This window comes from Coenobita brevimanus, chromosome 26 (genome assembly GCF_032717465.1).
Source record: "Coenobita brevimanus isolate Jiangsu-jjx chromosome 26, ASM3271746v2, whole genome shotgun sequence".
In the NCBI taxonomy this organism is placed as follows: domain Eukaryota; kingdom Metazoa; phylum Arthropoda; class Malacostraca; order Decapoda; family Coenobitidae; genus Coenobita; species Coenobita brevimanus.
This window is the reverse complement of record NC_136979.1, coordinates 40,911,481-40,933,924: the sequence shown is the minus strand read 5'-3', so window position 1 is coordinate 40,933,924 and position 22,444 is coordinate 40,911,481. Positions and strand designations below refer to the sequence as shown.

Here is a 22,444-nt window from a genome sequence, read left to right as displayed (position 1 = left end):
TTTGCATCAATAGTATATATATACCATACTGATGTGTAATTTTCCAAATGAATAACTGAGGAAAAGGTATTATGAAACCTTCAAAGCCACTCAAAGGTATACTAATACACAGAACAGGGGTATACAGCTCCCTACCTACCCTCCCACTTTCATCCATTTTATTAATCTTTTAACTCCCTTCAGTCTGATCATGTATTACCAGTCTGATCATGTATTACCAAACGTATTCAATTCTTACTATTTACATCTGATATTTATCTCAGGAGTCATTCGTACTGTTTACATCTGATATTAAGCTTACGAGTCATTTTTTGAACTGATGCAGTTTGATATAGCCTCCATTAACCCTTTCATTAATGGAAGACTCTCTTAATCCCAATAACCATCTAACAGCAATAATATTATAGTAAAAATTATATCACCAGATTGAAAGGGTCAAGCCATTCTGGCACTTGAAAGGAAAGTGTTTTTCCTTCCCCGTTCCCAGTGACTTCAGAACAGTAATAGTTATAACAACATCCAGATTTGCTGTGTTAAACTGTTTGCACAAATAATACTCTTTAAACACTGCAGCTACCATTATTCATGAAAATCAAGAATATCCAATACACAAATTTCATACACATTTCATAATTAGTGCAAGATAAAATTAATATTCTGCAAAAACCTGCAAATCATTTAATTACCATACTGCACTATTTTGTAAAAGATTTCAATACAACTGTAGCTAATTATAACTAAGAGATAAGATAACCAAAAAATTCAATACAATTACTGTGTATTAATACACAAGTAATCATATTGTGTACATGATGAGAGAAGCACTGCTAATGAGCTTAATTAACCCCTTCACCCAAATCATATTTTTTAGTCTATTCTTGCTATCTCCAGACAATTTTATTCCATTAGGTGTCTTCAAACTGGAGGCATTAGATGAAACTTTCACCAATATCCTCCCTAACAGAGGTCTATTCTACCTTGAATAAAAATAATTCAGTGACATGAAGAACAAATTTTAAAATGCCATCAGAATGATGGGGTTAAAAATGTAAAGCCAAAGAGCATACTTAGATGACAAAAGATAAAACTGATCCAAGATTCACTAGGGTGAGGCAAGACAATATAAAGTTGTGACTTACTTTGATCTGGAGTGTGATCGTGAGCGTCGTTTAGTGCGTTCAAGGGATCTGGGGCGACGGTCCTTGGAACGGTCACGACGGGAGCGGGATTTACTGCGGGACCGACGATGTGATCGAGACCTGAAAGCATCATCACATTACAGTTCACCCATCATAACTTAATGGACAATTCTCGTCGTTTTGCACCTATTTCCTTTAGCTCAATGGTAGAATATGGAAATACAGTACAAGCAGGTCCCGAGATACGATACTTCAAGATGCAATACCCCAGTTTAGTGATGGGGGTAGAAATACCACCCTACCCCACCGAATGACGGCCAAACCCCAGTATAATGATGGGTTTTGTTTTGTTTTTTTAACCAATTCTGATGATATTTTATAATGAAGTTTTGTGTGTGGGTTGATTTATAAACTGTTTTTAGACTTAGATTAATGTGTTTTGTCATAGGTGGGGTGAACATTCAACACTGTCCTTTTGGGGTACAGTTTACTAAGTTTTATTTTTTCCAGAAATACTTTGATGACTTTCAGATTTTATTTTGGGGTTTAGATGAGCTATAAACTGCTTTTAGGCTTAGTTTAGCTTGTTTTAAACTATTTAGGGGTTTAGGTTAGCTAGAACCTTGTTTTTGGACTCATTTGGGTGGGTTAAAGACTTGGTTGGGGGAAACCCATGGCTCAAAAACACATCCCTATACTTTACATATTAAATCCATCCCGAGATACGACACCTTGCTTAACGATGGGTTTTGACTTAACCAGTTGCACTGTTAAACCAAGTTATGCCTGTATTACTATTTTCCATCCTTTCCTTAACATTTCTTCATAACTCGCATCATATTCTAGTGTTAATCTCTTGTTACAGCTCAGCATTCACAAGAGAGCTGGCAATTTTGGACAAAATAAAGTGGATAGGGTATAGTAGTTATGGATATCACTGTTTTCTACCAACAGTACATACAATACTCTTTTTACTCTAACTTTGCCTAAAATTACAACCTATCCATCTTCAATGTTGAGCTGTATAAATAGATTATGTTTTTGTCAGTGTATAAGGCTATCTCCAATATTTCCATACAAAATGTGGGTTTAGAGGTATACTCTGTGCATAAGTCGAGCCCCAACTTAGACACTGGGATCTTGCTTCCCCAGTAACCCCAGTCCTTTATCACTCTTCCCACTGAATAGTGAAGTGATACTATTAATGCCTTGCAAAGCAGCAGCTTCTGTGGGTTTTACAGGCTATCTAGGCTGCATGTGCCACCTCCAATATCTAAATGGGTTATACATTTAATATTTCACTATTAACTGATACTGTATTAAAAACTTAAAATCATGTTACCATGAATTTTATACAACAGGTTAAAAGAAAGTTACATTTTATTCATCACATCAACTGGCTGGGGAATGGCTGGGAGAAGGAGGGAGGTGAGAAGACAGGAAGAAATCAGTAGGATAGAAGTTGTGGAAGCAATGAAGAAAGTTAAATCGGGGAAAGCCCCAGGAATTGATGAAGTGTGTGGTGAAATGCTGAAGCATGGGGGAGAGATAGTAGTAGAATGGATGTGGAAGATGTGCAGATTGGCCTGGGAGGAAGGCAGAGTCCCGGAGGATTGGAAGTCAGGTATAATTATTACCTTGTACAAAGGAAAATGGGAAAAAGAAGTGTGTGGTAACCATAGGGGCATTTGTCTTCTTAGTATAATAGGAAAAGTGTATGGTAGGATACTTATTGACAGAGTTAGAGAAGGAACAGAGAAATTAGTTGAAGAACATGGAGGCTTTAGGAAGGGAAGAGGTTGTGTAGATCAGATATTCATTCTTAGGTCTTTAGTGGAAATGTTTCGAGAGAAGGGAAAGAAGTTGTATGCAGCTTTCATGGATTTGGAGAAAGCATATGACAGGGTGGATAGACAAGGATTGTGGAAAGTATTAAGAATATATGGAGTAGATGGGAAGTTGTTGAATGCTGTGAAGAGTATGTACGATGGTGCGAAGGCTGCAGTGCGTGTGGATGGTGAACTAAGTGAATTTTTCTCTTTGAAAGTTGGTTTGAAACAGGGATGTGTCATGTCTCCATGGTTGTTCAATCTGTACATGGATGGGGTAATAAAAGAGGTACAAGGTAGGGTAGTGGATGTTGGAGTGGCCCTGGTGAGAGAGGATAGTGTTTGGAAACTCCCTGTACTGTTGTTTGCAGATGATACTGTGTTGTTGAGTGAAGACGATGGGGAGCTGCAAGGCTTGGTGGATGAGTTTGAGAGAGTGTGTAAGAAACGGAATCTAAAGGTGAATGTAGGGAAGAGTAAAGTGATGGTCTTTGAGAGAGGTGAAGTCAGTGTATGGATAGCGAGGTTGGATGGTGAGGAATTGGAAAATGTGAGTACGTTTAAGTACTTGGGTAGTGTGATGAGTAAGGATGGAGGTTTGGAGGGTGAAGTGCTTGAAAGGGTACAGCAGGGAAGAAAGGTTGCTGGTTCTTTGAAAGCAGTGATAAGAAACAGGGAAGTGAGCATGGAAGTGAAAAAGTTACTACATGACAGTACTGTGATACCAACTCTAATGTACAGAAGTGAAGCTTGGACGTTGTTAGAAGGACACAAGTCAAGAGTAAGAGCAGTGGAAATGAGTTATTTAAGAGGAGCCTGTGGAGTCACATGGAGAGACAGGCTGACGAATGAGGATATAAAGGAGCGTAGTGGTGTTGATGCGGATGTGATAGGAAGCGTTATGAGGAACACACTGAGATGGTTTGGCCATGTGGAGAGGATGGAGGGTGAAAGACTGACGAAGAGAGTGTATGTGAGTGAGGTGGAGGGGGGAAGAGGGAGGGGGAGGCCGAGGATGAGATGGAGGGATGGGGTGGAGAGGTATATGAGAGAGGGGGGTGTGAGTTGGGAGCAGGGCAGTGAAATGGCGGGGGACAGGGCGACTTGGAGGCGATTTGTTTGTGGCCACCCCAAACAGGATTGAGGCATCTGGCAATAGATAGATAGATAGAACTGTCAGTGCTTAAAAACCTTCAAAAGCAGTATCATCCACACCTGACATCATCAGTTCATCAACTTCATCCTGGGTTAAAGATTGCCGTCCTTTGTCGTAAGGATCAAACTTTGAATTAAAAGGTGTATCTTCAGCATCAGCTTGCACTTTCTCATCTGCCCACAAAATATCATCTTCTGTGCCAGCCACTGAATTGTATATTTCACATTTCTTGAAAAAGCTGATGACTGTTACCACAGAAATATCATTCCATGCCTTGATAATAAAATCACACAGCATATCCAGACCTGAATCACACATGTTGCTACCTTTTGTATAAGACTTTTTACCGCTGATCAGCCACTCATTCCACTACTCACGGATGTGGTCTTTGAGTGGTTTATTCAGACAGACATCAAGTGATTATGGGACTGAGGTTAATCCACCAGGAATAACAGCAATGCCACTGCTGTTTCTCACCGTGCAGTTTTTTGTTCCCTCTGCTCAATAACTTTTGAACATGTCCCATACTATTAGGCTATGCTGTTTTGGCAAGCCACCTGGTCGCCTACACCACATATGCTCAATCCACAATTTCATATCCATGTTTGTCCATCCACCCTTTCTCATTAACATAAACAAAAATTCCAGCTGGGAACTTTACTTTTGGCATCATTCTTCTCCTGAAAATAATCATTGAGTTCAGTTCAGTTCTGTCTGCCATACATGAAAGTGCTACTATAAAGCATGTTTTCTCGTGTCCTACTGTTTTCACTAACACTGTTTTACACCTTTCTCCTCAACACTTTGACTTCCAACCCTATTGAAATTCACTGGAGTTTCATCCATGTTCTTGACATTGCTTTATGGATATCCATGCTTCTTGCTTAGGCCTATGATGTGCCGCTGGAAACTGGTAACCCTGCATTCCAAATCTTTTGGTAATTACTGTGGTATTTTTGTTTTCTGTCTCAGTACTAGATCATGTCTTTTCATGAAACAAGAACACCTAGAAACTACTGCTTTGAAATCTTTGCTCCTCGTTTTCTCTTGTCCACTTGGGTGTCCAAATACAAATTTTATTTCTTGTGGCAATGTACACATTTTGGTGTTGTTCACAGACCATCTCGGCTACATGCTTCTCCACTGTGCTCGTTTTATCTCACTGAACATTTATGCCTTGGCATATCCCTTAGTAAGTGTTCTGTCAATCACCATGCTCATACCATCTTCTCTGTCACTTCACATTCTCTCACAGCAGCCCAGTTATTGAATGATTTGGCATATTCTATTAATTTATCCTTGGAGCCATGATGGGGTTTGTAGTTGCTGGATATAAGATGTTAACCCAGGGAGTGTGGCTGCTTATGAATTAGTGGCAGCTAGAATGAAAAAAATCAACTTGGTAATGAACTCAGGAACCTGGTATGAGCCCTGCTTCAGATCTGGTAACCCAGCACTCAGTGGCAAACAACCCTGCCAGTCACCCTCCGATCAAGAGAGACACAGGCTGGTGTTTGTGGTGTGTGCTCAATAGGTTACTCACCTTTCTTATGTCCTCCTGGCTGTATCCATGGAGATATATTTATAAAAATTTGCCTTCATGTAGGAAACAAGTTGTGTTTGATGATGATGTTAACTATCTATCTATCTATCTATTGCCAGACGCCATAATCCCGTAAGGGGTGGCCATTTGACTTTGAGTTGTATGTTTTACAGGGAGGAACACTAACCCTCCACCAACCCACTTGTTGACACGTAGGGAACACGTATGGTTTGGTTATATGGTTACTACCCAGCGTTGTAAATGGTTTCTTGGCTTACAGGAAACCATTTGGTCAATTTCAATAATTTTTCAAAGCATATGTACTATATTCAGCAAAACAAGAGTCAAGGTGAGTGTCTGGTGATGTTCCCCATCACGCCAAATGGATCCTATAACGACACAATGTAGACGCTAGGATTTTATACTCGTTGTTTAAGATGACCCCAAAAATTTTGGAAATTATTTTGAGGTTCAAGAGTTGTCATCGTCATCATCATCATCATCATCATCATCATCATCATCTAACTGTGTTGCCCCATAAGAAGTGTAGGAGCCCAGGGCTAGGAAAGTTGGTTCTGTCATTTAAGATGAGGGTGACCAGCCTCATTCATCCCTGAGTGGCATTACATGAGCAATAATCCCCAACCACCCCTTGGATATAAACCTGCACAGGCTCAATCCGATTGGAGTGCCTTAACCCCTATAGTACTAAGCTCATCGATCGAGCTTTTTGTGCACTTTCTTAAAAGGACGAGCAACACCGGTTGTGAAACATCCACAAAAAACTGGCGGCAGCTGGCTCCACCCCAGCTGTGACGTAGATGGCTTCTAACCAAACAGAACTAAATGTAGGACACACTGGAGGGGGGACCCAGGCCCGTAACCAGGCGGTGGGGGGTGTACCCCCCACCTCCCTCTACCCGACTACCTTGTTACTACCCTACCTCCCACAATTCTTACCACCACCACCACCACCACCCCTCCCACCCCCTCCTCATGCATCCCCCCCTCCCATATGGATCCCCTCCATGTCCCCCCCCCAGTCATCAGAGGGGAGGGTATTTCCCCCCCACTCTCCCTCCATATCCCTGTACTCCACTGGGGCCCTTCCTTTGTGTCTTGTGGTGGTCTCCTCCCATTCCTCCATCCCCATCCACCCCCTCCTGGCCTTACCACCTCCCACAACATTCCCCCACCCCCACCCCTTAGCACGCAGCATCTTTACCTTCCCAGCCTTGAATATTTTGCGTATTTTTTAAGCTTCATGGCACGTGTTTTTGAACCATTACCTGTAATTTATTCGTGTCTTTGCATACAGATATGCACACCACAATTATTTTAGCTGTCTTTATTCGAAACCCACTCGCAAAAGAAATTTTATTTTATACCAACGCATGCAAGCATGTCGGAGCCCTTAAAAACGAAACGAAATGAAACGAAAAATAACTTGATTTGACAGCTCGGAGGGGAGGGGAGTTTGGGCGAGGGGAAGGGAGGGGAGGTTGGGGGAGTGGAGGGGAGGTTGGGGGAGTGGAGTGGAGTGGAGTGGAGTGGAGGGGAGGGGAGGGGAGGGAAGGGTGGAGGGAGGGGACTGGAGGTATGGGGGTTCATGACCATAGGGGAGGGGAGGGGAGGGGAGGGGAGGGGAGGATAATTTTTACTATTTATCATATTTATTTCGGGGGTTGTCACGATTTTATTTTTCTCTAAGCGCATTACAATGGTTTATAACATCTGTACACCAAAAATATATATATATATATATGGTGATTTTTGAACATATTTTTGTGAAGACAACAGGTGCGAACAGCGTATTTTCTTTCTTGCTAGGGCCGTGACAGGTAACTATTATAAACTTTGACGGGCCATAGCTCGGTAACTATTGGGTCTAGGAGGGTGGGGTTTGCATTTTCAGGTGTGAAAATTCGAGCTCTATAAATCGGTCATAAAACTTTTAACCTTTGACATAGTTGAAAAATAGGCCTGTTTTTGCATCTTGGGGGGAAGTTGAGGCTGGAGAATTGCATACCTTACGGGTTAATTACCCACTAAACCACAAGGTGCCATAACTTGGTTATATGGCTACCACCCAGTGTAGTAAATGGTTTCCTGGTGTACAGGAAACCATTTGGCTTGTCACTCAGTGCAGAGTCACCCATAGGCAGAAGGAAGAGGAATGAATGAAGGAAACAAAGACAGAAGAGGGAGTCTTATGCATCGGCAAATACAGAAACAACAGATTATGGTGCTAGTCACAAACAAGTACTACGTAAAGGAGGTAGAGCCATTGTACTGTCTTATTTTGATGTTAAGCTACATGAAACAAACCCTGAAAGGTCAGAAATGTAGGCCAAGTTAAAGTGAAGAGTATACCTGAAATCACATGTTGCTGAGATGGTCTCAACAGAAAAGTGGTTCTAACAATGGTTGTTTACAGCATGGCAAACAGCTTAGAAAAGTATAGAGGATTATAAGGTATTTATATATAGCATACACTGTATAGTTAATTGATGGTTATTGAGAGAGAAGGTGACTTCAGGTGTGATGTTGCAGTGAATGGAGAGACTGGAATTGGTGAGAGAGTTCACACACCTGGGAACAGTTATGAAAAATGAGAGGCAAATGTGCAAAAGAAAAGGAATGTAGAGTGACACAAGGAAGAAAAGTAGATGGTGCTATGAAGACCTTGATAAGAAACAGAGGCTTGAGTGTTGCAGCTGCACAAGGCTTAAATGAAGGAGTGTTAGTGCCAATTTTAACAAATGGATGTACGACTATGGTGTGGCATAAAAATGAAAATTCAGGAGTGAGAGCAGTGAAGATGAGACTGCTGAGGAATGTATGTGGAGTACACAGAGTGGATAGGATAAGGAATAATGTGATTCATGAAAGATGCAAAGTGAGGAAGTCTGTGGACACCAGAACCAAAGAGAGTGTACTGGGATGGTATGGTTATGTGGAGAGAATGGATAACAACAGAGTGGTGAAAAAGGTATATCTGAGCAAACTTGAAGGAGGAAGGAGGCAAGGAAGGCTAAGGAGAAGGTGGAGAGATACGGTGGATGAGTGTGTGAGGAAAAGAGGTTTGGAAGTCAGTGAGGCTACGGAACTGACAAGAGATCGAGCTGGCTGGATGAATGTTGGGATGAGAAGTGCGTGATCAGGGATTTGCACCCCTTTTTAACGTGGCAGCATCCGGATTGATTCAATCAGATATGTTTACGTGAAGCTACAGAACGTGGTGAATGTTTTTGGTGTATCTGACAGAGCCAGGATTCCGGGGTCTTGAATGATGAGTGAATGGAAGTGTGGACCATTGGACTGGGCAAATTTGGGCTGCCTGGACACTGCTACTCCTCACCCTGCCCTAGGGTGGAAAAGGTCTGGATGATGATGATGATTTACATATGGATGATGTGGAAGGAAAATTGCTGGATACTCTGACAGTGAGGTTTTCATGATGATAATGAAGCATGATTTAAAAAAAAAGATGCATGTCTACTTAACCCCTAAAGGCCACATTTTTCTGAAGCAATATTTCACCCCAGCCACAAATCGGGATCAATTTTTCAACTTTTACCAAGGTAAAAAAAAATTTCTTACAGATTTGAAGAACTTAAATTTACACACTTGAAAATGCCAAACTCAGTCCCCTAGACCTAATGGTCACTGCAAAACTGCCCTTCAAAGATTATATAAAAGTCCCCCATCATGATAAGAGAGAAAACAGGAAAATATCAATGGAAACCTAATTCTTGCACGAGAATCTTACCAAAATCAATGAAATCAATGTAAAATATGTTTCTATTGATGAAACTAAGTGTAGGAGTCAGCCTGAGTATTAAAAAAAAATATATATATATATATATATATATATATATCTATCTATCTTCCACACTTGAAAAATTCAGCAAAAAACTAATTCTCACTAAAGAACCTTACCAAAATCAATGTAAAATATGTTTCCATTGATTAAACTTGGTGCAGGAGTCAGCATGAGAGTACAAAGAAAATGAAAACAAAAAATTTTGGTGAGTACAGACCCAGGCTGATCATGGCAGAGAAATTACATACTGCTCTTGTGGTAGATGGGGGCGCTCACCATCCACTCACTCGATGTAGTGCTGCTCTCGGGTGTCTGCCCTTCCCTCTCCTCCAACCTTCTTTCCTTTCATCCTCTTCTGTTTTTCTTTCCTTCATTCTTACCTTGTCCTTCTGCCTGTGACTTTACGCTCCCCTTTCTGTCTTTTTCTCCTTCATTCCTTCCTCTTCCTTCTGCCTGTGGGTGACTCTACACTGAGTGACAAGCCTAATGGTTTCCTGTACACCAGGAAATATGCTCGGTGGAAACCGTTTAACCAAATTCTGGCATCTGGTGGTTAGTGGGTAATTATGGCACTCCAATCGGACTGAGTCAGTGAAGGTTTATATCCAAGGGGTCGTTGGGGTTTATTGCTCACATAATGCCAATCAGGGATGAGTGAGGTTTGTCACTCTCATCTTAAATGTAAGGACCAACTTGCCTAACCCCAGGCTCCTACGTTCCTCATGGGGCACCGTATGATTGGGTGATGGATGAATCAATGGATATTCAAGACAAAGGATTTACAGGGAGGAAGGTGGAGATGGGGTGGGGGGTCTCTAGTAGGTGTGAGGGGGGATGAGACACCCCCCAATGCAGGGGAGGTGGTGTGGGGGGTATTATGGAGGGAGGAAACACACACAAAACGATCATAGGAAATTACTGCGTCATTTGATAAAAAGGAGGGAGTGGAAGGAAGTGGAGGAGGGGTGGGGGTCTCTGGTGGGGGTGAAGGGGGATGAGACATACCCCCAACATGGGGGAGGTGGTGTGGGGGGTATTATGGTGGGAGGAAACACACACAAACGGATCATAGCATCATTCGGTATAAAGAGGGGGCGGAAGGAGGTGAAGGAGGGGTGGAGGGTCTCTGGTGGGGGTGAGGGGAGATGAGACACCCACCATACAATGTAGATGTGGTATTGCTGGGTAGTCTGAGTGTGAGGGGACAGAGCTGACTGTATCCAATCAGCCAGCAGGAGGTGGAGAAGTAACTGAAGGAGGGGGGGGGGTCCCCCCATAGACCAAATGAAGGGGAGGGATTTTCCTTCCCACCACCTCATCCCTTAGTTCTGAATGGGTAGGAACCATTTACGTCATAAAAGGGGTTGGCATAGTGCTTGGCAGTTTTTGACAGACCTTCTACGATCATCAGCCATAGAACTCTATGTGGCAAACTAGCAAACTGACGATCGTCAGTCATAGTACTTTAGGGATTAAGTGGTTCAATAACAGTGCTGGAGTGGGACAAGGATATGTGATGTCTGAATGATTGTTCAAAATCTACATGACTGGACACACAAGAGAAAACAAACTAAACCATTACATACAAAATGATTCACAGGTATACATAGCAAGTGACGAAGAGGGTGGGTGGTGAACTGAATGAATGGAAGGCAATGACTGATAATGTACGTCTGGATGATACAATAAGAAGACGTGAGAGTAAACAGAGGTCTGGGGGTGGAGTTTCTGACCACCACTTGGTGGTGGTGAAAGTCAAGGTTCAAATGAAATGGAGGCAGAAGAAAGGAATGAAAAAGGAGGAAGCAGTTCATACAAGGATGGTAAAAAGGTTGCAGGAGGATGGAAAAAAAACGGCAGAATATAAGAGAGACGTGGAGAAGCGATTAGGTAAATATGATTTGGAGTAGATGGGAGACATGCAAGGTGTGTGCAAGATATTCACAGAAGAAATCTGTGCAGCATGTGAGGTGGTGTGTGGGGTGATGAGAAGACGAAGAAGGTGCAAGGAACAACATGGTGCAATGAAGAGGTGAGACAGACTGTGGCACAAAAGAAGAACGCATACAGTAGAGTCAGTGGATGGGGAGCAGGGGCATGGAGGAAGTTGAAAGACGGAAGAGAGCGTTATATGTAGCGAGGAAGAGAGAGGTGAAAAGATTAATAACAGAAAGTCAGAAGAGAGTGGATGAGGAATTTGGAAGGAATTTGTGTGCAATGTGGAGGGAATGTTAGAAATGTTCTGGAATGATGTAAAAAGAGTTAGACAGGGTGATAAATAAGTTACTCAGGGAGTGAAAGATAACAATGGTAGATTGCTAGTGGAGAAGCGAGAAGAAGTGAGCAGATGGAGATAACACTTTAAGGAACTGCTGAACTTAGAAAATGAAAGTAATGTGAGTATAAGTGGCTGGGGAATGGCTGGAAAAAGGAGGGAAGTGAGAAGAAAGGAAAAAATCAATAGGATGAAAGTTGTGGATGCAATGAAAAAGTTCCAAATGGGGAAAGCCCCAGGAATTGATGGAGTGTGTGGTGAAATGCTGAAGCATGAGAATGAGATAGTAGTAAAGTGGATGTGGAAGAAGTGCAGATTGGCCTGGGAGGAAGGTAGAGTCCCAGAGGGTTGGAAGTCATGTATAATTATTCCTCTGTACAAAGAAAAAGGGGAAAAAGAAGTGTATGGTAATCATTGGGAGATTTGTCTTCCTAGTGTAACAGAAAAAGTATATGGTAAAAACTTACTGACAGAGTTAGCGTAATAACAGAGGAATTAGTTGTATGAGAACAAGGAGATTTTAGGAAGGGAAGAGCTTGTGTAGATCAGTTATTCATTCTTAGGTCTTTAGCGGAGAAGTTTCTAAAGAGAAAGAAGTTGTATGTGGTCTTCATGGATCTGGAGAAAGCATATGACAAGGTGGATAGACATGGAATGTGGAAAGTATTACGAATATATGGAGTAAATGGGAAGCTGTTCAATGCCGTGAAGAGTATGTGTGAGGGTGCTAAGGTTGTAGTGTGTGTGACTGTGAACTGAATGAATTATTCTGTTTGAAGGTTGGATTGACACAGGGACGTGCCATGTCTCCATGGTTGTTCAATCTGTATATGTATGGGGTTGTAAAAGAGATACAAGGAAGGGCAGTGGATGTTGGAGCAGCCCTAATGAGAGACGGAAAGTGTTTGGAAATTCCCTGTACTGTTTTTGCAGATGATACTGTTGTTATGTGAAGGCAAAGGGGATATGCAAGGCTTGGTGAATGAATCTTGAAATGTGTGTAAGAAATGGACTCTAATGGTAAATGTAGGGAAGAGTAAAGTTATGGTCTTCGAGAGAAATCAGTCACTGAATATACAGTGAGGCTGGATGAGGAGGAAATGGAAAATGTGAGTGCATTTGAGTGCTTGGGTAATGTGATGAGTAGGGATGAAAGTTTAGAGGGTGAAGTGCCCAAAATGTTACAACAAAGGAGAAAGGTTGCTGGTTCTTTGAAAGCAGTGATAAGCAACAGGTAAGTGAGCATGGAAGTAAAAGTCACTGCATGACAGTATGACACCAACCCTAACATATGGAAGAGAAGCTTGGACCTTGTTGGAGAGACACAAAACAAGGGTGAGAGCAGTGGAAATGAGCTATTTGAGAGGAGCAAGTGGAGTCACATGGAGAGACAGACTGACATGTGAGGCAGTGAAGAAGCGTTGTGGTGTGGATGCCGATGTGATAAAATGCATTAGGAGAAAAACACTGAGGTGGTTTGGCCACATGGAGAGGATGGTGAGCAAGAGACTGATGAGGAGACTGTATACGAGTGTGGTGGAGCAGGGAAAAGGGATGGGGAGGCCAAGGATGAGATGGAGGGGTGGAGTGGAGAAATGTATAAGGGAGGGGGGTGTGAGTTGGGAGCAGGGCAATGAAATGGCAGGAGATAGGGTGACAGGGAGGCAATTAGTTTGTGGCCACCTCCTTACAGAATTAGGGTATCTGAGATTAGATAGAAAAGAGAACTGCCTCTATAAAGTCCTCATTAGCAGCATCCTTTTTTGACACTTTTTAAATTATTATTAATTTTTTTATTTCATCAACACTGTACTGAGATTATTTATCCACTAAAGCTCTGCAAATACATGTAATGCTGATCTGCCAGTTTCCTAAAATTTACAGTACAGTATCAACTGCTGTGCTAATCTGAACCACAGCTTATACTTACAATGATAACAAGCTGTAAACAGAAATGTAGCCCCACTTGTGTCTCACCTTGACCTGGAACGATGTGACCTTCTACTGCGGGTGTGACTCCTGGAACGTGATCGAGACCGTGAGCCACGCTTGCTCTGTGACCGTGACCGTGATCGACGACTCTTGCGGTCACGTGAGCGGCTATGAGATCGAGAGCGACGAGACCGGCTGCTGGACTGAAAAGGAAATTTCACTGAGCAAAGTAGCAGCATCACAATGATAATCAAAATAAGGAATTAGCATCATCATCATCATCATCATCATCATCATCCCGATTTCTTTTTCCCACCTAGCTAAAAATGGGGTGAGGTACACGCCACAGACGAGGAAAATGAAAACATGTAATCAAGATAACTATAGTGGAATCTCCTGTAATGCACGATCATAAACTGTGGATTCAGTGCACGTTAATTCTTAAACTGGTGGATGTCTGTGCACAGAGCTTTTGTAGGTTAGGCAGCTTGTGTTAGAGATGGAGGTGGAGGGGCCCAACAATCACTTAATTACGTAAAGTTCTGCTCTTATTTACTTCACTTTACAGTTAAAGTACAATGTAACACTAAGAATATAATAAACTAAAATGTACCACTTGGAATATGATCAACTAAAATGGAAAAGTGAAACAGTCCACATAGGCAACAGAACATGAGCAGCGGACTTCACCCAATAAGTCAGAGGCAGATTGACTGTGTGTTTAGCTTCGGCCACTACCAGGCCTGAGTGTCGGAAGCAATGTTCCCAGGCGTATTTTCCCACAAAATTCCCCACAAGAGACAAAATTTCCACAAAAGTTCCCACATGGGGATAAAATTCCCACAAATTCAATGGCTGAAATGTTCTTCCACAAAAGTTCCCATAAGGCCAGTTCTCCCACAAATTCGTGAGAAATTCCCACAAAGTGACAAGGCTCGGTCTGAGGTCGACTTACCGGAAATTCTGCCTTTTGCAGGGTCGACTTATCGAGGTTTTACTGTATTACTTACCAACTTCTCCTCTTTCCAATGCAAGTCACTAGGTGGTGGCATTTTGGAGTGAGGATGAACTGAATGGTGGTAATTTTTGGCTTTTTTGGCATGCCTGTGTTCAGACAGGTGTGCCCGGCCATGGCCTCAGTGTGCATGTATGAGGCGAAATAGCCCTAGCTCCCCTCCCTGGCCTGCCACGTTCAAAGTCCTGTCTTTCTCAAGACTCCTAACTGCCTCCCGCTGCTATCTTGTGTAATTTCTTATCACCTTGCTGCCTTAGTTCATGACTGCGCCAATATTTTCCAGTCATTCCATGCTGCCATGCTGTCAGTGTGCACTGTGTGTGGCTGCAAATAAACTACATGAAGAATGAAGTATATTACTAGGGGAAATATTCCCCTACCTGGTTTTCATTTGAAGCTTCTTGTTCTCTTTCTCACTGCACAATGGGATACAATACTAACCTAATTTCATACTTAACAAGCACTTCTTTTATTTCCTTTCACTTATGACTAAATCACTTATTTTCTATGTGTAGTTACTACATATAGCCACTTATACATACTGGATAAAATTTCATGCACAAGCGTCACTGTCTTAAGATTTCCGAAGGTGTCACTCTCGCATATTTTTCCTTGTCATAATCTACATTTCTACTGAGATGACACTGACTGGGGTAGAAACCAGCTCACTATTTTCCAAACTGTCATTATCAGGATAAATACTGTACAAATCACTTTGTCTTTTGTGAAAACACATCACTTTCATCACAATCCCAAATACCCTGTATTTCATAAACATCAGTATCGTACATAATCACTTGACTATCCGGACGCTCCATATCCAGATATGTTCTTATCTGAACGTCAGACCTTGGCTCAATTATTTCCGGATCCATTGTCCTTCTACAAACATAAAATTTCAGACATGGCCACTTGGGCAGCCTGTAAATTAAAAAAACTGGTTGGGTGGCCGGGCCAGCCTCTCTGGCCAAGTGCAGGAAATAGACTGCAACCCACCTGCTGGGCAAAAATGGCTGGTCTGCCTCTTCACTGAATAGTCAAAGTCCCCCAGCCACACACATTCCTGGGAATATACCGGCCACTCCATGAGTTGTACAGACCCTAACCCACCAGCTGAGCAAATATGTCTGTCTGCCTCTTCACCGATCGATCAGAGTCCCCCAGCCACCTAGATCACTCCTAAGCTACCAGCTGTGCACGAGTAATACAGACCCTAACCCACAAGCTGTGCAAAAACGGCCGTCTGCCTCTTCACTGAATGGTCAAACTCCCCCGGCCGCTCGGATCACTAGGAACATACCAGCTGTGAGCAAGTGGCACAAACTGTAACCCACAATCAGAGCAAAAACACCTGTCCGCCTCCTCACTGAATGGTCAAAGTCCCCCAGCCGCCCCCGATTCCCCCCCTCCCCCTCCGTCCCTCCTTCATCCCCCTACATGCTCAGTGCTGCCTGGCATGTCTTCCTCCCTGTCCCCCTGCTCTCCCCTACCCCGGCTTAGTGTGCTGCCTGCCTGGCTTCCCACCACTTATCTCTCTGCTTTGCCATGAGCAATTTTTTTTTAGTTTTTGACAAATCAATTGAACACTATTGGTTGCATCGAAAGAATGAAAACACTAAGAGAAATTCTGCATCTAGACATATGTTTAGCTCTTGCACTGTGCGAGCAAAGTTTTATACTTGGATGTTGAGAAGTTATTTGAAGCTATTTTAACTCCTGAATGTTTATTCTCAATGCATTTCTGTAGTTTTACTTATCAGTTTTGTGTTTTTATTAGCTTATAGTATAAACACCAGCAAAGACGATGGTATACAATTTATACCAAGATATCCAATTTCCGTGGTCAAATTTGGCTGTGGAAATGTTTTTCTTTAAGCGCACGGAAGCAGCCATAGCTGGGTTCTCGGCTCTGCTGGTGTACCAGAAACTTAATGAAAGCTTACAGTTCCCAGGAGGGTTAAATTCTTTCTGCATGTCATCTTCATTGCTTTTTTTGTGGATTTTTGTTGTTTATGCATTGTTTTCTTAGTGCTTAGCATTATACTGGATATTCCCATGTGTGTTTTGAAGTTTACGTACGACCAAAGAAGACTGCCACAATTAGGAGGGGTACTGTACATATAACTTAGGTAATTGTGGATTTTTATTGGTTATGCATTGTTTTCATAGTGTCTAGCATTACATTGGATATTCACATGTGTGTTTTGATGTCTACACAGCTAAAAGATTAAAGAACACTGCCACAATCAGCCGAGGTATGGTACATATACAGTACCCTCATATCCAACACGGTAATATTGTCATGCACAGGTCCCGTGTTGGACTAAAAACGTGTTGGACAAACAACAGAGCTTATGGGGAAAAATGAATTATGTCAGCAACCCTAGGAAAAGTCACCCTAAATACCTACCATATACCTTTACATATATTGGTACTACTGTAATTATAATAAATGGTGCTGTACTATGAATGATAACTAACCTTTTACGATTGTGTTGGTGGGCTTGCTGGGAATGGAAGGTGGTATCCAAGGCTGTAGGTAGTCCTACTGGGTCCCCAGAGGATGGCTGCTGGCGTCACTAGCAGGTAATGGCTGATGCTCCTCCTCAACCTCCCTCATAAATCCTGTGAAATCACACTCAGAATCACTAACCTCATCCACATCCATGGAAGGTCCTGCTTCTGCCTGTCCAAGCACTCTGTAAGCCTTCACTGCTGCCAGGATCTTGTCGTGGTTTTTTATTATGGTCCTCACGCTGGCTTCATTCACGTCGTAGGCCTTGGTGATGTCCACTTTCCTCTCCCTTTTCTTCTTCCTCTCGATGATTTCTAGCTTGGTGGCCTGAGGGAGGTGCCGCCGCTTCTTGGGGTTCTCAGAAGGCTTCCTAGGCATCGTGAGCAGGATAAAATGCAGTAGCAAGGGCAGAAAATGCAGCGAGAAAAAAGCACCTTCCAATGCGAATCATGCGACTGAGTGGCACTGTGGTGGGAGAAATTTAAACAAAACATCACGTGAGAGCATAAGCATTTTTGATTGGGCGACATCACGATCACGTCACAATAGCGGGTGGGGGAGGCAACTTGATCAGAAGTTTTGATTGGCTGTCGGCATCACAGGAATGTCCAGTATGACAGTGTTGGACCAGGGGTGATCGTGCTAGAGGCGAACTCTGCGGATTTCGCCCACTTCTCGGAGCTCCGTGCGTGTTATGCTAATGCACCCATGTTCATCATTCATTCATTGCCAGACGCCATGTATCCCAAACGGGGTGGCCAACGGCTTAGAGATAATTGTTTTTTACAGGGAGGGGCACTAATCCTCCACCAACCCCATTTGACACGTAGGGATGCCAACAGCATCTGGTGTTCCCAGGCGGTCACCCATCCAAGTACTAACCAGACCCAACGTGCACCCATGTTACAGTAATTAAATTGTATGAAATCGCACTAATGTTTTGCTCTCCGTGCTGGACGTGAATCGTGCTGGACAAACGCGTGTTGGACGCGAGGGTACTCTAGGTAGGGTATTTGTGGATTTTTGTTGTTTATGCAATGTTTTCTTAATATCTATACACTCAACCCCCTCCTATCGCACGTTCAGCTAGCACGGTTATCTCTTATCGCGCACACATCAAATGCACAACCAAACAGGCTATCACGCACCCCAAGACCACTATCATGCATCGAGTTTGAAGCGCACCGAATTGGTGTGACTCATCCGCCTACGCCACAGAGCACCCCCACTGGTGGCACCTCAACCGCCCTGCCACTTCAGTTGAATGCGCGTTAGCTCTCTGCCGACAGTGAAAGAGGAATTCCTACCACTTTTTTTTTGTAGGTGTGATATAATGGCTGATAGACTACACAAAAAAACACCCACCATCGCCAACGATACCACGGGCATTTGGAATTCATCTGGATGGATTCCTGCCAAGGATAAGATGGGCAAAACAGTGTGACCAAAACCCAGGTGACTCGACAGAGAATTTATCGTACTATGGTATTGAACATTTAGCCTAACACTGAATACTTATTAGTATTTTAGAATAAATATCAATCACTTTGGAACCCTTATAAAGAGCTAATATTTCCTATACCAAGAAAACTGTGATGTCAATAAAGTAATCATGTGTTTACAACTGAGACGGGGCTCTGACAACAGTGTGAGAAGCATGTCCTTTGCTGAGGATATGAGGAACGTGTGTGATAGCGTCCAAGTTTCGTTCCACTTAACCTGAGGTGTCCCGTCGACGTATGGATACGTTGCAACATTTTGCATTTGCCAGTCCCGACGACGTACTGGTACATTGCGCAATTGCAAGGTTCATAATTTGCACAATTTTCAATCTTCGTGCGTGATTTTTCGTACGTATACACGGAACACCTTCCTCTATTCCTCTACAGGATGTCAAGCAGGGACAATGCCTTACACCGCATTACCTCCCCCCCCCCTGCACGCCTTTGTCTCGGCAATTCACCTGTTACCAGTGACCTGGCCAATAAAGACATTCAGGGCCAGAGTGATTCCCCAATCGATGACAATGTGGAGGACAAAGTTTATGTAGCATTAGAGGAAGAAACAGTCATAAATGATGATCAGGTAATGTGGCAAAAAAAGGTCAGGTATGGTTATGAGTTAGTGAGTGAAACAGTGCTTATAATGCCTATATTACTGTTTGAAAACCAATATACTCTCGTACTACATATAAATTCGTACCAAGTAAATAAATAAATACAGTAGTGCACCAACTTTCGCTACAGCAGGATTCGCGGAATCCACTTTCGCGGTATGCACCAAATATTCCCTAACTTCCACTTTTGCTTGAAAAAAATCGATTTTCGCGCACAAATTTTGGGTTTGGGACAATATTTTGAACTTTGAATTTCCTGCACCGCCCGCCCGCAACCCACCGCCATCTTGAATGACGTCATGTCAACACTCTGTCCACCCATTCCCGCCATTGTGTACAAGCGTGCTAGCTCCAGTGCCATAGAGGAGCTTAACCTGGATGAAGATTTCGATGGATTTGTTCAAGAGAACCTAGCACAAAGGGAAATTCAGCACAGAGTGGAAATGTTGCATCAAGTTGCATCTGAGGAGGCAGAGAGAGAAAGAGTGGTGGCGAGGCAGCAAGAGGTGGCGCCAATACGTCTGGCGTGGCTAAATAAGCCCGCCACACGCCTCGGATACTTACCCCCAACATCCATTAAACACCTCAACCTGGTCTCTGTGGTATGTTTCTCCTCATATAATGTGTACTGTACAGTTTTTATTGTTTGTATCTCACAATGCAATGTACAATAGTGATTTGATGTACTGTATTGCAAGTGAAAATGAAAATCTGATGTTACTTTAGGATAACCGGGAACCAATTAGCCTTTTTGCCATAAAGACAATGCCCCAACTTTCGCTAATTCCACTTTCGCGCATTATTTTTGGACCCAATTAGGCGCGAAAATTGGTGCCCCACTGTATGTTTATGAGTGGTAAGAAATAGTTACCCTCCCATAGAACTCGTTTTCTTTGGTGCCAGCCTGTTAGAAAACCCAGTAAGGTAAGGAGGTACTGATACCTGGATCGAGTATTTTAAACCTCAGGTGAGCGATTTCTCTATGAATTTTCAATGTTTCTCACCAAAAGCGGAGGTTTTAGCCAAAAAAAAATTTTTCGAAAATATCTCAGGATTGGGGGGTGTCGGAGGTGCGAAATAGCTCGGGACGTGACGGGTTAAATCTTCCCCAGCCATTCCTGATACGAGGTACCGTGTGATATCCCCTTTAGCTGTGGACACTAAAGAAATCACGGAGAGAACCAAAGAGATCTAGCCGCAACTAAGCCACTCCCAAGCCTCGGAAGCCTTCAAACCACCCAAGCCTTCCTTAATCCTTATAAAAAGTTTGATGGCCTTTTATGTTGTTTATTTATTCATTATAATGTTATTATTAATATAATAATGCTTTATTTCATGCTGGAGGAGAGATTGGCTGGAAATCGTAAGCATAAAGTGGTTAAAAGTTAGAAAAATGGGCCACCGAAAAACCAATTAGAAACTTTCCCACTGATTGCTCAGTTCAGTTATCACGAATTCAGCTATCACGCGCGTTTCCTGTAACTAATTAGGTGCAATAGCAGGGGGTTGAGTGTACTGCATATTCCCATGCCTGTTCTGATGTCTGAATACAGCTGAAAGATTCAGAGAACAATGCCACAATTAGAAGGGGTACTGTACATATACACTGGGTACAGGTAGTACGTGGGGTATAGGTGCAGTAAAGGATATTGCTCCATATCTGAATTTTGCCTGTATCCAGCCATACCTTTGGTTTTATTCAGTCAGATAATCAAGGGATTACATAAATGTCAAAATCAGGTGATTCACCACTCACTTTTCCTTTTATGAAAACACTTCACTCCTGTCACTACTGTACGGTAATTACAGTAATCCCTCTACGTAAAAGAGCCAAAGGCACGTCCGGAAAGTGGTCCTGTACGGATAGTGGGCCTCAGCCTCCTGGACTTGTACTTATGGACCCTAACCCAGCCTAACTTTGAAAGACACCTAAATAACTCCCTAGTGGATAAGCATAGCACCTATTTTAAACCTATTTAAGACTCTATTCACACCAATAATGGACATAAAGCATGAAATAAATGAAAAGGAACCAAAGAATGAGGAATAAGAAGTGACTGTACCTCAGCCTGGGTACTTACAGCACATCTGTGGCCGCCTTCTCTAAGGCTTTGGTAGTGGTGAAAATGCTTTTGAAGCACGTACAGTAATCCACTTTTGTGCTGCACTTACAGTAATTCTTTGCACTGTGAGTTATAACTGTTTAACACTGCCAGTTTCAACCGCCAGTTTCAACCACCAGTTTGCACTCCACAGTTAATCCTTTGCACTCTAAATTCTAATTTCTTAACAGTGCACAAACTGTAAATTCCCGTGTGGTCTAGTGGCGAGGTATTGCAGTTTATTCACAAAAAACGAGCACGTGTGGCATCTATTGCGATAAGCATCTACTCACGATCAAAGTTAGGGTGTAACTGTTGGTGAGGGGGAAACAGAGTTGCCAGATTGCAACAGCCACATTACCAAACTCCTCAATTTTCATTACCAAATTTAACTTTTCATTACCAAATTCATAAAGCTAGCATATATATATATACAAGTGGAAATACATGTAATCACACTCCTTATAATTAACAGCATGTTGATTATTTTTACACTATGTAGGCTAGCAGATTAATCAGAGACAGCAAACAATCCACCATCTCCATCCTGTGTATCCTCATACACGTAAAAAATCCGTTTGGTAATGCATTATTCCGATTCATTACCAAACAAATTTTCCGTTACTAAATTGGCACACAGTTGATAATGAAAAATAGCAAATGGCAACCCTGAGGGGGGAGGGGGGAGGAAAGAAGGGGTGAAGGGGCTGTGGTATAAACAGCTGTTCGGCGCCGCCGCAATTTCAAATTACAGGTGGGAAAAAATTAGGATTTTGGGGGGATTTTTTTTTTTTTTTGGGGGGGGGGGGGGGGGGGGGGGGCCAAAGGTCCAGGCCCACAATGTCCGGCAAATGGGGTGTCCGGAAAGTGGACGTCTGGATAGTCCGGGGATTACTGTATTTCATTAACGTCACTATTGTAAATACAGCAAAACCTCACTATAACTTACTAATTGGGGCCAAACCATTCCGAAAAGAGCAACATCTAGACTTTCCC

General features: G+C 42.7%; 1 protein-coding gene across 3 annotated transcripts in view; it reads right to left on the bottom strand.

Moving 5' to 3' along the window:
* Positions 1-22,444, bottom strand: part of Srp54 (splicing regulatory protein 54) — a 130,142-nt gene that overhangs the window by 46,173 nt on the left and 61,525 nt on the right. For all 3 annotated transcript variants that reach the window (XR_013896317.1, XM_080268072.1, XM_080268073.1), the window contains exons 9-10: positions 13,746-13,903; positions 1,140-1,259 (exon numbers count right to left, since the gene is read on the bottom strand). Coding sequence is in view for 2 of the 3 variants with exons in the window: in XM_080268072.1 (XP_080124198.1) it covers positions 1,140-1,259; positions 13,746-13,903 (278 nt within the window). In the remaining variant the exon portion in view is untranslated. The remainder of the gene's footprint in view (positions 1-1,139; positions 1,260-13,745; positions 13,904-22,444) is intronic.